The sequence below is a fragment of the Micromys minutus genome (genome assembly GCF_963924665.1).
Source record: "Micromys minutus genome assembly, chromosome: 11".
Lineage (NCBI taxonomy): Eukaryota > Metazoa > Chordata > Mammalia > Rodentia > Muridae > Micromys > Micromys minutus.
In genome coordinates this window covers 40,054,494-40,071,922 of record NC_137980.1, presented here as the reverse complement: position 1 = coordinate 40,071,922, position 17,429 = coordinate 40,054,494, and the positions used below count along the sequence as shown (strand labels likewise).

At 51.2% G+C, this 17,429-nt stretch overlaps 1 protein-coding gene across 4 annotated transcripts in view; it reads right to left on the bottom strand.

Annotated features, from left to right (window-relative positions):
- The window catches only part of NFATC2 (nuclear factor of activated T cells 2), a gene marked incomplete at its 3' end in the record, with an annotated part of 117,822 nt that overhangs the window by 84,257 nt on the left and 16,136 nt on the right, over window positions 1-17,429 (bottom strand). For 3 of the 4 annotated variants that reach the window (XM_080925503.1, XM_080925502.1, XM_080925505.1), the window contains exon 2: window positions 1-637. This exon is cut by the window's left edge and continues 399 nt beyond it. In XM_080925503.1, coding sequence (XP_080781629.1) covers window positions 1-637 — 637 coding nt within the window. The remainder of the gene's footprint in view (window positions 638-17,429) is intronic. The other variant, XM_080925504.1, reaches the window with a different exon arrangement.

Below are 17,429 nucleotides of genomic sequence, written 5' to 3'. Positions count from 1 at the left end.
TGCCTCCGCTTGGCACCGGGTGAGGAGGAGCGGGATGCCGGACGGGGCACGGGCGAGTGTCGGCCCAGGCAGCTGTCCTCGGCGAGGCTGGTTCGAGGTGACATTATTGGAGAGGTTCTGGGGGAATAATGAGCAGGGATGTTTTGAAACTGGGGACACAGGTCGTCGGGCCCGGCGTTATTGGGTGAGACGCAGGGCGAGGTGTAGGGGGAGAAGGTGTCAGAAATGAAGCTGGCAGAGGAGCCGCTGCTAGCGGGGCTCAAGCAAAGCGGCTCGCGGTAGCCCTCGAGGCCGGGCACGAACAGTGTGACCCTCGGGCTGGCGGCCATGCCGGCCAGGGCCAGGGCCGGCTGCTCGGGGGACAGGCCGGTGTCTCTCCCTCGAAGGGCCCCCCCTGCCTGCATCAGTTCGTGGGATGGAGTGATCTCGATCCGTGGGCTCGGGCCCGAAGCCCCTGCTGGCTTGGCCGGGCTCAGAAAGTGCTGGAACCCTATACTATCCGGCTCTCCGAACCGGCCAGGGGGCTCGCCAGAGAGACTGGCAAGGGGGTTGCATGGCTTGAGGCCATAGTCCAGGACATCATCCGGGTATGCGAGTCCGGAGGGTGAGCTGATGGCCTTATGTGCGATCGGTTCTTCTGGAAAGAGAAGGGGGGAGGGGTCTTTAAGCCTCTAAAACAGAACGGGGTGTGGAGTCACAGTCATGGGTGGGTGTGGTCTCCTGTCACTGGTTGGTTTTAATACCCCACCATGCCAAACCCTGGGCTTGCCACAAGTCAAGTGGAGCCGCTTGGTCGCAAATTCCCTCAAGAGCGTCCAGAACGACAGGTCTTGGCTACAGGAGTCATGTAGCAAGATGAAGTATGGAAGCCAAGCTGGCCTAAGAGTCTCCAAGCTGAGGCCTAAAATCACCTCTCAGAAATGAATTTTTAGGAGCTGCCACGTGAATATGAGGAGCCAAGTTTGATCCCCAGAGCCTACGTAAAAGTCAAAAGGGAGACAGAGACAGGGACCCCCAGAGCTTATTGACCGGATATTGTAGCCAAATCAACAAACTACAGGTTTGGGGAGAGACCCTGTCATAAAAAACAAGGTGGAGCGCATTTGAGGGAGACACCTAACATCCACCTCTGGTCTCCATATGCATGTGCACATATGCCCATGCATACCTGCGTAAACATGCCTGTGCACACAGGCACAGAGAAAAGACGTTAAACTAGATATCTCCCATAGCTCACAGGACCACAGACCCCCCCCCCCCCACAGCTGGGTACCTTACACTCTAAATCTCCCTCCCAGCTGAGGTTATTCCACATCCGTGTGGGTCACAGCCCCTTTACCAGAATGTGCTAACTCTCCAAGGCTACAGGTGACTTCCTCATTTGACATGTAGGATGTGGCCTCAGGACACAGAAGCAACATGCACTCTGGGATCCATGAGTCTGTTTGAGATGTCCACACCCAAGCACGAGAATCCTTCTAGATCCAGGATTCCCCACTCGCTCGTGTCCCTTTATAGGTACGGCCCAGGAGGGGACAAGAGTCCCCAAAGACACAAAATTAGCAGATTCAGAATTCCTTCAAAGGTCTTTTTGATCCCCCAAAGTCAGGATCATGGCTACAGAGCCCTCAGTCCATTAAAAGGAGGGACACAGGGTGGCCTAAATACCTTCTTCACAGCAGGGGCCATTTTGATCTCTGCTGGCCCATCTCAAGGGCCCACCACAGAGTGTCACTCCAGTAGATCATGTTGCTCTGCCACCTCATTCTGTCCCTTGAACCCCAAGCCTGACCTCTTCTTACACTCATCACTAGGGGATTTCTTCAGAGCCTCCAAGGGATGCTAGCTCCCACCAGCCAACACCAACCCTCTCTCCAAGGCCCCACTTCTCTATCTGGGATGAGTCAGCCTTGGCTCCTCAGCTCTCACAGCGCCTACCCAGCCACCAGCAAATCCTGACCTCTGTGCTATCGAGACACGAGGAAGCATCAGCACACGTGGCCGTCCTGCGTGAAGCCCCCCCCCCCATTCTCTCTGTTTCCCTAAACCTCCTCTGGCCAATGTCCACTCTGAAAACTGTCCCTTCTGTGCTTCTTTTAGTTCTTTAGGCTTCTTAAGTACTTCCTGCTCAGGGTTCCTGAGAACGCTCTCTCCTCTCCCTTCAAGCTCTTCTTGGGAATGCTTTTCCTTACTCTGTGTATCTGCCCTCACATAGCTGTATAGATTGCTCTCCCCGAAAGGTCATCTCCAAGCCCTCCTCCGGCTACCTTTCCTTTGTGCCCTCTACCAGAGCCCCCCACATCTGATGCATATGTGTGCTTATTGAAATTGTCCTGCTAGATACGGGCCAGGCAAGCCACAGCCCGTGGGCCCACATTTTATCTGCTGGTTAAGTTTTATTGATACAGTCATGTCTATTTATCACTAGAGTTTGCTTCTTCACTGGAACAGGAGAGCTCAGACTTTCGGCAGGGTCTCTATGAGTCGCAGATCTCAATATTTCCTCTCTGGCTCTTTATGGACGTGGGTAGTTCTGTTCTGATTCTGAGCTCCACTGAAGTTGGGCTCACATCAACTGTGGGTCAGCTTTATTTCCCCCCCACACCTGCCACAAAATCTCTGCAGTGGCCTAGAAGGTTAATAAAAGAATCATACCAAGCCAGACCAGGAATGGGGTCTCCTGCTCTGGGGAGCTGGGGTGCACACTCTGGGCCTCCATGGAGGACGTGTACTCCAGCTTAGCTGCATTGACCTCGACACGCTCAGATGTGCCTCTGACCCAGATGAGAGCTCCCAAAGGGCAGCTCACCACTGTTCATGTGAAAACAAATGACCTTGCTTGGGCCAGCATGGCTGGGGTCTGTTCTGCCCAGACTCGGCCTCTCTCCTCTCTGGATTCCCGGCAAAGCGGGGATTTAGGGGGAAGCGCTCACTTCTTCCTGGCCTCAGGACTTTGCAGTTTCTATTCCCTCTGCCTCCACAGCTCCAGTCACCCAGGTCCAGAAGCTCAGCCACTGTCCCTTAAACAGCTCACTCCCCCGCCCCATCCTATGTGTCCCCCAATTCTACCGAAGTAACTGTGGCCTCAGCTACTGATGAGCAAGTCTGCCTGTCACCTGAACCAGAGATGCCATGAGGACTCTCCTAAGTCCTACTGAGCCTCCTTGTCACCCGGATGGGAGCCGGCACAAGGCAGGCCCTGGACAGAGGAATGCCAGGATTCCTCAGTAAAGAAATGTATCCCATGAAAATCACATGGAACCCTGACAGCACACCTCCAAAATGACCTACAAGGCAGAGGACATTATTTGTTACAGAGGGGGACTGGATTGGTAACATCCATCAGAATCCCAAATGCATCCCAAAGTTCTCAGCAGCACTCTCAGAAACGCATCCTACATGGACGCTCACATCTGTAGGAGAGGAGTGGGCTGTAGATTAGTGTCTGCAGCTCTGAGGCTGCCTGTGGCTCTGGTTCATCCCAACAGTAACTTGCAAAAGTCCTTCTGCACCAAGCAGCGGTGACCACTGGGATTTGGTAGTAAAGAAAGGGCAAAGTGAACAGGAGGTGGGTTGTCTAAAAGAGGAGGGGGGCATATGTGTGGAGGGAGAGGGTGTACACATGTGTGTATGTGTGTACACCTAGGCACATACAAAGCCAGAGGAGAATGTCAGGTGTCCTGCTCCCTCTCTGTATCTTATTCCCTTCGAGTAAGGGTCTCTCACTGAACATTGAGACAGCCTGGTGGCCAGCAAGTGCCAGCAATCCTCCTGTCTCTGTCTAACAGCACTGGGGTTACAGGAGTGGGTAGCCACGCTCGACCCAAACTCAGGTCCTTATGCTCACCCGCCGAGCCATCCCTGCAACCCTGCTACAAGGAGACATTTTGGTTTCTGTGTCACACAGAGAAAACAAACTTAATTTTACAAACACAATTAGCCTCCGTGGAGCAGGTTGGGGGGAGGTGGAGGTGACATGGAACATGACATGTGGCAACGGAACTCTGCTGACAGGGCGGGAAACAGAATCTAGCCCCGCTCTGCTGCTAACTGGCTAGAGGCAGAAGAAAAGTCCCCACCCACTCCCGGCCCCACAGCCTCGCTCAGAACAGGACAGAGGAAAAGCTCGCCTGCGTCCTCCGGCGCTTTGATTCTCTAGCTTGGGTCTGCAGGGCTGGAGTTTATATAGTACACAGGGTGAAGGTGTGCCTGAATTTGAGCTGGTGCTGCATGCGTGCTTGCACACACACGTGCCACTTCCTGGCAGGTAGCACCGCACAGATGTCTAACCTACGAGCCAGTAAGCATCAAATCCACGTTCAATGATGTTCTGCAAACCCATTCTCTACAAAGTGACCAAACCGGACACTAGCCCTGTACAGAGCTTCCAGCCACATTTGAACTCTCTGCCTCAAAAACATGGCTCAGGATGTTGTAAGCAATCCAGAACTGCAGCCTGTACAGACACATATCGTGGGGTGTGGTAGTGCCCGTGAGACCAGCACTTGGTACCAGTACTTGGAGGCTGAGGCAGGAGAAATGCTGTGAATTCAGAGACAGCCTAAATGACAGAGTAGGGCCCTGTCTCAAGAAACCAAGCCAAATACACATGGGTGCACACATGGGCATACACACAGGCATACACACATACACACACACAAGGCACAAACACATACACACATGGGTGCACACATGGGTATACAAACACACACACACACACACAGACACACAGACACACACACAGACACAGACACAGACACACACACACACAGAGACACACACACACACACACACACACACACACACACACACACACACACACACACTGCCTCAGAGCCCCAAGGAGCATCCGAGTCCACTGGCCTCTGCTGCAGTGTTTACACTGGTTTGATCCACCCTGATGGCAGTTTTCTTTCCTTTTTCTCCCCCTCTTGTCCCTCCCCAAGTCTGTAAATGTTTAACAGCAAGCAGGGGGTGAAGGTAACAAAGAGCCTTTGCTTTCTCTGGGCTTTACAGCAAATCTCACAAAGGGCAAGCCATTAACATCTTTCAGTGAGTGACTGGGATCCTCACTCTTGGGCTCTTTGGGAACAGTCCACGTGACTACTGGGCTTTGCTGCCCTCACCTGCCTATAGCCCGGATGAAAGAACCACATCTCGATGCCACACATAAGGCACACGCACTCAGGAGGGTTTCTCAGGAGGGTTTCCGGAAAGGTCTTGCATATCTTGGCTATAGGCAGCATTGCTAGTAAACATTAGGTACTTACAATGTCTGTTCAACTCTACTATTATCTTTTCTTTTTAAAATGTATTTGTGTGAGTGCGTGTATGCATACACACACACATTCACAGAAGCCAGAGGAGGCCGTCAGGGCCCCTTAAAGCTGCAGTTGCAAATGTTTAACAGCTTACAGACGTAAATGCAGTGGTCCTCTGGAACAGCAGCAAGTGATCTTAACCACTGAGCTATCTGTCCAGCCCCACATCCTAAATTTCATTTTGAAAGGGATGGTTTACAATACTCCAGGAGGCGGAGGCAGGAGCATCACCTAGTTCTGGGCCTGCCTGAACTACATAGTGAGTTCAAGGCCAGCATGAACAATTTAGCAAGACCCTGCCTAAGAGGGCCAGGGTGAGCTCACTTAGCAGAATGCTCACACATGTGAGGCTCCTTCATCTGTAGATCTACCTGGAGGTGGGGGGAAGGAAAGACATTCGAGTGGACCATCTGGACAAAGGCTCTAAGCCCTCGCTTCACCCCCACCCTCCCCTCCCACTGCTTTTTCTTCGAGGTATAATTTGTGTGGCGGGCAGAGGTAAACGGGTTTTGTCAAACACTAAACATTTTGTTTGGCCAGCACCATGAGTGTACAGCACAGGTTCCTGTGACCCTGCACAGTGTGACCCTGCACAGTGTGCCCATGATAAGGCACACAGGCAGCAGAGGGGGACACAGGACTTAGGAGGGCACTCAAGGGTTGGTAGCACTCCACTGAGACACCCTTCCTACCAACTCAAAGAGAAAACAGTATCTAGAAGGAGAGAGCCTGAGTGGCTCAGAGGTTAAGAGCACTGGCTGTTCTTCCAGAGGACCTGGGTTCAATTCCCAGCACCCACGTAGCCGCTCATAACCGTCTGTAACTCTAGTCCCAGGGCATCTGACACCCTCTTCTGATCCTCACTAGGCCTGCACAACATGACACATGCATGTGGGCAAATACCCACAGACACAAAATAAATACATTTTTAAAGAGAAAACAGCTCTCTCTATGTGCCATGCACGCATGGTGGGGTACTTCCATGTCTCCTACCGAGAAAGATGCCTGGCCTATCCTTGAGACATCAGCCCCAGAGGAAGGAGGAAGGCAGGAATCATAGCTGCTCTGGGTCCTCTATCTTGTCCTCTTCACCATACACACACACACACACACACACACACACACACACACTCGCTAGTACCATTGCCCAGAGTCCCCTCCCATACCTCCAGCTTCCTTTTCCTAGGCCACTGTCTGCCTGACTAATCCAGACGAGCCTACAGCAGCTTTTAGGCTCAACTCCTAAAGAGTTCTATGGTGAGGTCCACTGACATGGTCACTGAGTTGTCCCTCCACCCTGAGAAGTTATTGCAGGGCTCAGGTAGCTAAAATACTAGGAACAGACCCACCATACACTGGAGTCGGCACATGACATGAGGCACGGATTTTTAACCCTCACTTCTACATGAGTGACAGTGACGACCTGTTCACCCTCCACAGACAAGAAAATGGAAGCCTTAGACCTGGCTTCACCTACCCAGAGACCTTCCTGGGAACCAAGGGACGTGCCTACCATGGGCTGGAGATTCTGGCCCCACTCCAACCCAAGGATATGCTGTAACCAGGGTTGGTGTGCATAAGGTTGAGTTGTTGCCACACCCATTCCAGCAGCTGGCCACCCAAATGTCCCGATTTTACAAGATCCACTGAGCCTGAGGCCTGCAGATCTGAGCTTCGAAGCTTCAACCTGCACTTCCTGCCTGAAGCATCGCCTATGAGCCACGCCCTGGGACCTGAGGAAGAAGCATCCTTGACTGCCCTGCCTCCTCAGTAGCTGCTCTGACCTCCTTGCTCATTCCTAGTCCTCCTGGCTCCCCCATAGCTTCAACTGGCCATTTGGTTTTACAGCTGACACCCAAGGGTCTCTCACAAATACCATGCTCTTGCCATGGGGTCCTGGGGCTCACTCAACATCTGGACTCTGAGAATACTTGGAGAGTCCTCTGCCGATTTTTCTGGAACTGCAGGATAAGATTGGCTGCCTGGGGGATAGAGAGATGGCTCAGTGGTTAAGAGCACCGACTGCTCTTCCAGAGGTCCTGAGTTCAGTTCCCAGCAACCACATGGTGGCTCACAGCCATCTGTAATGCAATCTGATGCCCTCCTCTGATGTATCTGAAGACAGATACAGTGTACTCATATACATAAAATAAATAAATAATTCTTTTAAAAAAAAAGGACACACACAAAAAAAAAAAAAAAAAAAAAAAAAAAAAAAAAACCCTGGCTGCCTACCTACAAGGACATGGAGTCACACGTACTCAGAGTCCTATTGGGGGCCAGGCTAGCCTACCACTAGCAAAAGGCTGTTCACTGATTCCTAAGAACCCAGGACACCCCTCCCCCTCCATGTGTGACCTGCATACACTCCGAGTCCTCATGGGTAACACCACAGGTTAGACACGGGGCAACCCCACACAAAGCCCCAAATCCACTTTAACAGACACTAGGTAAATCTTTTTAACAGCCCCTGCTATGGTTTCTCTGTTTGGATTGACAGTGTGGCTGCATGTGAGCCCCAACCTCTTCGAACGTGTTCTGTGAAAGAGGAAGGAATCTTTCAGAAAGAAAACGGACTGCTCAGCACTTGAAGAATTCTCTTGGCATCCCAGACTGCACAGACCTCTGGAAGGGTGTGAGGCAGCCAGAGAAAGCCTCCAGGACGCGCTCCCTCCTGAGACTCACCGCCTTCCCCCAGCTGCCTGGGAGTGCAGCCGCTAACTCTCACTGAACTGTTAGTGACTTGTGACTAACGCATAGGCTGCCTGTCATACCAGAAGTGTTAGGAGGCAACAAACCTATGCCATTTGCTTTATTCCAAAGACCACCACACACAACCAACACAGCTCGGTTGGCTTTTCTCAGAACAGTAGGAAACAGGTAATATAGTTTTCCCAGTTTTACAAATGGGGAAAATGAGGGTCAGAGAGGGTGAGTAATCTGCCCAGAGTCACAGAGCTTTGAAGCTGCACAGCCAAGACTGTCGGAGGCAACCTGGCCCCTCCACACACCCCCACAACCACTACTGAACCCCGACTTCTTCTGAAAGAGGCTATTTTTGGTATGGTGATACCTTAACTATAACCCAGAAAAAGGAGGAGCCCCAGGACTGAAGCTGCTGTGGGGGCCATTGTTGGCCTGACAATGTAAGATCTCATCTCTCTTCTTCTAGAATGTTCTTTGTCTGGCTAGGGGAGAGTTAAAAAATTAACACTGTTGGAAATTACACTCAGTGGTCTCTGACAGCCTTTCCTCCTGTGCCTCCTGCCAGGGGGTACTCACGCTCAGAAACAGACCCATGGTCCAGGCCAGAATGCCACTAAAGAAAACCAGGTACACACACTGGGGTCTTGGTATTTGTGAAGTTGAGGCAGGAGGATTTCTCAGAGTTTGAGGCCACTGTGGGTTACATAGCCTGCCTGAGACTGTTCCAAAAGAAAACACACACACACACACACACACACACACACACACAGACAGAGGGGGGCAGACAGACAGACAGACAGGGAGGAGAGGGAAGGATGAACAGCCTGACACAGCTTTCAAGTCTCTAACAGCACAGGCAGGCAGAATTTTTAGGAAGTGGAATACAATGACAAAAATAAGAAGCTTCCCAGGCCTGTAGGAAGTGCCCTGTGGGGAGGGGACACATCCCCACAGAAAGAGGGTTTGCAAATCTGGGGGTCCCTGTCCTGACTATTCCAATCCTTCATGCCCTCACATCCAAGGTCTAGCCCTGAGGCCTCGTGCTAGCGCACAGGATGCCAGGAAAGGTCACCGTGTATTGGCAGCAGTGAGAGGGGCTTGAGACTCCCCTAAACTCCTGCACATGTGAGGATTTCCCGCTTGGCTGACTTCACAGCCTACAGAGAGAAGCACTTTCAAGAGTCACCAATGGTCTTTAAGTACTGAAGGGGGCTCTTAACAAACTTTCCCCAAGCCTTCAGTCCCCTGTCCCCCTCCCTCACTGCACACAGAGGACAGTGGTGACTGGATTCCCCATAAGTGAGTCATGTGTGCGAAGGAGAGGATCCAGGTTGTCACACCCTTTATTTGGAGGTGACACACACAGACGGGGCCCTGAAAGTTGAGAAATTACACCCAGACCAGCAGGTCCAAGAACACCAGAGAAGGGACGTTTACCCTCTAGTCTCGCCAGCATGGAGGTGCTGGCAGAGGCCACCTGGAACCCTGTCATCTTTGCTGACCTTGTCCCAGGGAAGACAGCTGTCTGGCTTCACCAGACAGAGGCAGCTTCGGTAGTGCCTCCAACTCTGCCACCAAGCCAGGTACCTACATGAGAGGACAAGGGACAGAGGCAGAGCAAGGAGTCTAGCCGAGAAGCCACTGGTAGGACACTTGCAAAAACACAGCGCCCGGGGCTGCATCGGAGGATGGGGACAAGTGTGTGAGCATCAAGGTCTCCAGGGCACCAGGGGCCCTTTAGCAGTTGAGGTATTTTGGGGTCCTCCTGCCTTCCAGGATCCAAGTCACCTGCATGCTGTCTTTCTAAAAGCTGATGTCCACTAAGCCACCAGCTTGCATGTGTTTCTTTTTAGAAGTTTATAACAAGTTAGCAGGTTGATATTACAAACAACCCTCTGGTAGGAATAGGGAAAGATGAAGTTCAGGTACAGGGAATCCGCCAAGGTGTCTCTGTCTCTCTGTCTCTTTCTCTCTCTCTCTCTCTCTCTCTCTCTCTCACACACACACACACACACACACACACACACACACAGAGAGAGAGAGAGAGAGAGACAGACAGACAGACAGACTGACTGACTGACAGACGGACAGATGTGGCGTCACACAGTTATACCGAATAGCTACCCCATGCTGTATTGCTGCCCTGGGGGCTTCCTTCCCTGGTGCCCAGCAAATAACTAAACCATCTGAACTAAACCATCTCTCTTGCCCTAGACTGGGCTTGGCTGGCCTTGAATTTCACCTAAACAGGGTCACACAGACAGAGATGTGCTCAAAGTCAATCCTGGGATTCTCCTATATGGGGCTTCGTAGGTTTCTTTTTCAGAAGTGGGGGAGGGGGTGCTACTTCCTGTGAATAGCCCTTCATTTCCTCTCATCAGCCACCCGCCCTCCACTCTTAAAGAAGAAGGTTCCTGGAGAACAAGCCCGAGATCTGAGGATCTGGCAGGAGAGCTTCCTCAGCAGAAGGAGAAGGGAGGATCTGGTTAGAAGTCTACACCAAAAATCCATTTCAGATAATTCTCCCACAGAAACAGTACTGGCCACAACACAGCCCACCCAGTCCACAGCAGCCTCGAGGGAAGGAATAAAGTTAGTCACTGCCTTCTCTGCAGCCTCTGCCTAGCCTAGCCTAGCCTCCTCTAAGAGCTGAGCCCCCACCCCACCCATTCCCACTCCCCCAGAAGCCTGACTCCTGCAAGCAAACTTTCCCCTTGGTGACCATGGGGCCATGAAACCCTCACCCAGGGACTCAGACCTGCCTTATTGACAGGGCATATTTTATTTATACCCCTCTCCACCCCCACCCCGCACAGTGCCATATATCCAGAGGTGGGTACACTTAATCAGTGCCCCCCCACATATACACACACACACACACACACCTGCTCATTAAGACAGTCCTCCCAACCCACCCAGCAGAAGTGACATCACCCACTGTGGATTTCAAACCTGCAGCCCACCTTCTGAGGATTAGGCAGGCAAGCAACCCCTTCCCTCAGCCTTTAAGAGGTTGCTGCAAACCTTTCAGGCCTAGAGGACTTCCCTCACTGAGTGGCCCCCTTCTGCAGGCATAACCAGCAGGTCTGTTTTGATAAGGCCTTAACAAATCCTGAGCATTGCAGGCCGCTTTCTTGCCTTCCGAACGCTCGCTCAGGCATAGCTCAATTAAAATTCACAGGGAAGGGCTTGCTAGAAGAAATGTACTTTATTAACTAAAACAGGCCCTTTTTCCAAATCCTTAGATTAGAAGGCAGGCTGGGTCCCAGTGCCCACTCAGGAAAAGGAACCCTCCCCCCAACACTGCCTCCAGCTCAGCCTACTAAAAGGGATGGAGAAAACACATTAAAGGCCCAAGGCACAGGGCTTTGGCAGTAACGTGGAGGGATGTGGAGAAGGCTCAGTTGGTAAAGTGCTTGCAGAATGGAGCCCAGCACCCACATAAAAAAAGCCAGGCATGGTGACAGGGCCCCTCCTAATCCTAGCACTGGGGAAGTGAAGTCAGGCAGAACCTAGGGGTGTGTTGAGCAGCCAGTCCAGCTAAACTGGGGTGTTTCCGGTCAGCAAGAGACCCTGCCTCAAACAAAACAAGTCTGACAGGTGCTGAGGAAAGACACCCAAAGTTAGCCTTTGGCCTTCACACACGGAGCAGCACAGGCACATGTACAGACAGACAAACACACATATGCAAATGCACCCGAGAGCGCACCCTCCCCCCCACCAACACACACGAAAATGACATGTCATGGTAAGCAGAACTCCACTGGATGGTCCACCTAGTGAGTTCCACAGCACAGAGGATAGCTCTGAGGCACGACCCGGTTCTTCAACAGATAAACAGCAAGAAAGGTGGCTGGTTGGGATTTCCAAAAACATAAAGGGAGCAATGTTTGAGTCAACCACTCACAGTGAAAAAAAATCATTAGGGCTGGATGCAAATAAACGAATAAATAAATAAATAAATAAATAAATAACAGCAAACACCCCTGGGAGACACACAGTGAAACTTGAACAATGGATAGCTGACGCAAACTCCTTTAGGTTTGGCAATGACTATCATTGGCTGGCTGTATTCTTGCCTTTTCTGTCCATAGATCCAACCAGCTGTGCATGAGGAGACACCATCTGCGGGTTGGGGATGTGGCTCAGTTACTGCAGCGTGGCCCTATAGCATGCAGAGGCCCCCATGAGCAGCTTTTCATAAGCTGTATTCGGTGGGTGATCTTAGCCGTAAATTTGACACACCTGGGAAGAGAAACTTCTGGAAAAGCTGTAGGCCTCAAGCTTGGCCTGTGAACACATCTTTGGGGCATTTTCTTGATCTGGGAGGGACCACATCCACTGTGGGCGGTGCCACCTCTAGGCTGGTGGGCCCGGACTGTATAGGAAAGGTAGCTGATCGAGCCAGGAGAAGTAAGACTTCTGTGCTCACGGCCTCTGTTTCAGCTCCTGCCTCTGGATTCCCTCAGTGACAAACTAAGATCAGGACATGCAAGTCCCTTCTTCCCCAGGTTGGTTTGGGTCAGAGTTTTATCCCAGCAACAAAAGAAGCAAACAAGAACACAGGTTGTGCAGGGACATTCCCATAATCCCAATACTTGAGAGATCAAGGCAAGAGGATCAGAAGTTGAAGGTAATCCTCAACAAGTTTGGGGCCAACCTGCGCTATGTAAACCAAACAAGCGAAGCAAAACCAAAAACCTGTGCTGCTCCCTGGAAAAGTAATTTTACTCATTTGAAAGAATTTCCTTTCAAACAAAATGTTTACATTATTTTACATTTGTGTGTTTATGTGCATGCATATGTGTGTGTCAGACACACATGGGAGATCAAAGGGCAGCCTGCCGGAATCAGTTTTCTTCTTCTACCTTGTGGATTCCTGGGATCGATTCAGGTTGTCTCTCTTGGTAGCAAGAACCTTTACGAACCAAGCCATGGTGCTGGTATGGCTTTTAGTTTTTAAATTTCCATTTATTATCAGTGTATGCTCTGATATACACGTGGCAGTCAAAGGCAAGGTGTGGCCTTTCCTCATGTGGGTCCTGGGGACAGAGCTCAGGTTGTCAGGGTAGCTCAGAGCATGCCTTTCCACACTGCACCATTTCCCTGGCTCTGAAGACATTTTTAAAAAATCATTACTAAAACCAGGAGTGAAGTCTGCGTTCTATTCAACAGTTTTGATATTGGGGACCTCAGAGTTTGATCCCCCAAGAGCAGTCCATATCTTTGAATTTTTTGTTTGTTTAGTTGGTTTGGGTTTGGGTTTTCAAGACAGGGTTCTCTATGCACCCCTGGCTGTCCTAGAACTCACTCTGTAGACCAAGCTGGCCCCAAACTCACAGAGACCTGCCTGCCTCTGCCTCCTGAGGGCTGGGGTTAAAGACGTATGTACCACCTCTGAAGATATCCATATCTTTAACACCTGATCTATTAACTATACAATACTATGAATTATAAAGTCGCTGAGGGAGAAGCCAAGGGATGGGAGACATGGATGAGATGCCCAGTCTACCGCAGCCCCTTACTTTTGCATTTTGGGGGAAATTTAGCAACAAAAGGACAGAGGGAAAGTCAAAGGCAGTTTCCCTGTACTTCAGATGGGGTACCATACAGCCTGGACCTTCCCAACACAGCCCAGTCTCCAGGCAAATTTGATGCCCTAACTCAGTTTGGAAACTGTCAGCAAAACCCCAGCTCAAAGGGTGCAGCAGCTAGGGAAGTGAGTTGGCCACAGCTCTCTGGGAGCCTGAGGCTACTTCCTGTGCTAGGGAGGGAGGAAGTCGCCTATGGGGGAAAGCCACAGGGCACCCATCAGGGAGCTGAGTTTTCAAGGCTGTCCCTTCCTGGCTCAGCACAGAACACCTGGGAGCAGCCTGCATCACCCAGAAAGCAGCCTCCAGAACTTTCCAGCCACAGAATAGAGGCAACCAAGGAAGCATTTGCAGCTCACAGGGCTCCTGGGCTGAGCAGAGCCAACAGGGGTCTTTGAGTCAGGACCAAACAGGCTTCTGTGCTCACCGACTTGCTCAGGCACCCGGTAGAGCCTGACAGCCAATAGACACTACACCCCTCAGGGCTCATCCACTCTTCTGGTTAAAAGAACATCACAGTCTAAGGAGGGGGTCTTTTCCCTCAGAAGCCAGCAAGCTTAGGACAGCCCGATGTCTCAGTGCCCACCCATCACCATCTACAGAAACAAATCTCTGGGGCAGGAATCCCACACCTCACCGACCCCTCACTTCTGCCTTAATGAGGCCACTGTCCTCACCAGCCACAGCACAGATAAGAAACATGAGCCCAGAACAAAAGTCACGTGGCCTTCTGCAGCCTGAGAGACCTTATAGCATCTTTGCATCATCTGACGGTCAGCACTGATCTGCCTGCTGCAGGCCTGGCATTTCGGCCCAGCCAAGGTCTCCAGATAGCCAGCAAATCAAGCCAGGGCTTTGGGGGGTCTATATATGGTGTTCTGACTTTCACAGCCAGAGGGAAGAAGGACTCGGGTGGGTGCCCCCCTCCCCCAAGAAGCACTTGTGACAATGAAAGAAGCCAAAACAGAGGCTGGAGGATGTCCACAGAGTGCTGGCCTAGCTTGCACGAGTCCCGGGGGTTCCACCTTTAGTGCTTCATAAACTGGGTGTAGTGGCCACTTGGTAATCCCAGCACTTGGGAAGTGGAGACAGAGCATGAGGAGTTCAAGGTCACCCTTGGCTACAGAGAAAGTCTGAGGTCAAGCTGGGTTGGCTATATAAGATGAGAGAGGAAGAGGGGGAGGGGAGAGGAGGAGGATGAAGAAAGATAGGAGGGGGAGGAGAGGAGATGGAGGAGGGGGAGGGAGTGGTAGAGGAAGAGGAGAGAAAGAAGAAATGAAACATAGAAAGAGGAGAGGCACCGACTCCCCCTTACATCCTGTACCTTTTCCATAATTTGCTGGTGAGTTCAGGCATGTGGACCCTCCCATCCCACCTGGTCACGACCAGGAACTATCACACATGGGCCTGTTGGAGGCTGCAGCTCTGGGATGCTCTGGGGACACTCTGGCTGTGTGCTGTAAGGCTGAATGCAACGCATATCATCAGCTCTCCTGCCTCAGACAGGCCTTGCTCGCATTGCCAATGCAGGAGGCTACTTTTACTGTCCTTAGCACACCGTGGCCTGCTGGGCTAGAGAGCTTGGAGCCAAGGCTGCTGCTTTCAAGGTCTGTGTGCCTCTGTTCCCCATCAGTATTTAATGATAAGGGACAGTGAGCTTTTCAAGCTAGAATGATGTGGGCAGGGATGGGGGCACTCCAGCCCCCCTTCCTCTCTGGTCAGGGACCTTCCCACCTTTCCTGGGGTACCTGAAACTGTGTTTGTCCAAAGCAGGCTCATTAAAAACCTGTCCTTAACTCCACACAAAGGGCAGCATCTCTGAATGTCACGCGTTTCCAGCAAGCCAGCTTACTTAGTATACAGGCCTATTTTTAGTAGCACCCAAAAAAGCCCGTTACTGTATCACCGCACCTCATTTGTCCCCATGTGTTTACCAGGCTGTGTGGCATGTTGGTTCCAGGGTATCCAGGCAAAAGCAGGCAGCAGCATCTCCACGCCCACTGGGCCTGGCACCAAACCAGCATGCCATGTGTTCGCTGGAAGGATGAGGTTTTCACTGTGCCGGCAAATAGGTTAAGAGCAGGTATTCCCAAGGTGGAGTGCAGGTGACGTCATGGACTGGTCCATGACTCCCTCGAGAAATGGTGGGGAATGCCCAAGGCAGTGGGAGTTGGGGGAGGTGGATGGTTTGGACACATATACTCTGTGCTCACGAGCCAGTTCACAGATGTGTGTGTGTGTGTGTGTGTGTGTGTGTGAGAGAGAGAGAGAGAGAGAGAGAGAGAGAGATGTGGTGTTGATGATCTTCATCAGCCTTTCAAACAGTGTGAGCCCAGCAGTGTAGGACCACAGAAACATACTCTGAAAAGCAGCAAGCAGTGCTCAGAGGGAATGTGTTTGACCTCAGAAAGACCCACTGAGGCAAACTGGTAGTGAGTGCTGACTGCCACATACCTGTCCCCAGCCCAGCATCCAGGCAGCATACAGTGACCAGAGAATTCCAAGTTGGAAGGAGGAAGAGTCCACTGAACCCCAGCATGCCCAAAAGAACTTTGACAGAAGGGGTCATCGCAGCAGCACAGCTCCCCCGCTGGGTGGGATCAGCGGTGGGGGGGTTGGGAGGATGGGAGGTTGGGGGGCCCAGGCCCCTAATACCCTAACTCTCCTCTCTACACAGGAGAAACTTGGACATCTCATCCACTAGTAAGAGTTGCTCCAGAAACATCTCCAGGCAAATAAATGTGGAAACAGGGTTGGATGAAGGGGATCATTTCTTAGATACAATTTACCCAAACCAATTCCTATAGAAACACCATCAAATAGGGCCAGCGAGGGTGACTCTACGGATAAAGGGGCTTGCCGCCAAACCTGACCACCTAAGTTCAGTACCCGGCACCCAAGTGATGGAAGGAGAGAACTGAGTCCCAGAAGTTCCTCAGCATAGAAAGAAGAGAAACCTAAGGCCACTGCACAGATAAGTATCACACAGGAATAATACTGGAAAGGGCCTAGTATGCAACCAAACAGATATTACCACAAGAACATGTACATAGTGGCCAAGGAGAGTTTTATAGTGGGAAGGATGAGCTTACTTACAGCATAGACTTATATACTTAAGCTCACATGACCTCTTACTGTATCAGCCAGTGTGCAACAGTCTAAGAATAAAATTATATTCTATCACAGAAGCTCAAAAGACACTTTTATGCCAGTCAAATCCTGTTCCCAGTAAAACTCCTGGGGAAACAGGAATGGATACATCGAAATCCTATACCAGCATTCAAGGTCCTCCTGCCAAGGTCAAACGCAAGGTCATTCCTACAGAGAACCAGAGTTCTACGCTGGATGACTCACAACCAACTGTACTCTAGCTCCAGAGGTTCCAGTGCCCTCTTCTGACCTCTGCAGACACCTGCGTGCTCACAGTACACATACCCACCCAGAGTTACACACACAAACACACAGCCGAAAATAAAATATTATTCTTTAAAAAAAAAAAAAAGGCGAAGATGGCTACTATCTCTGTATTTGTGTAATCTCCTACTGGAGGTCCCAGTTGGTGCACACGGAAAAGACAAGTCAAGAGGGTCCTGAGAAGGGACAATGGTTGAGTGTGAGCAGAGCTGAGTCTCTTCTCCCTGATATCCTCAGGGTCTAACCTGGCAGGTGATTAGGAAATCAGCTGGACCCACTGGGGAGTGGCTCATGCTGAAAGCAAGGGTTTAAGAAATGTTAGAGACAAAACCCTCTGGGGTTGACTGAGTTCAGTGGTTTAACTCACTCCAAGTGCATTATCTGGCAGAACTACCAT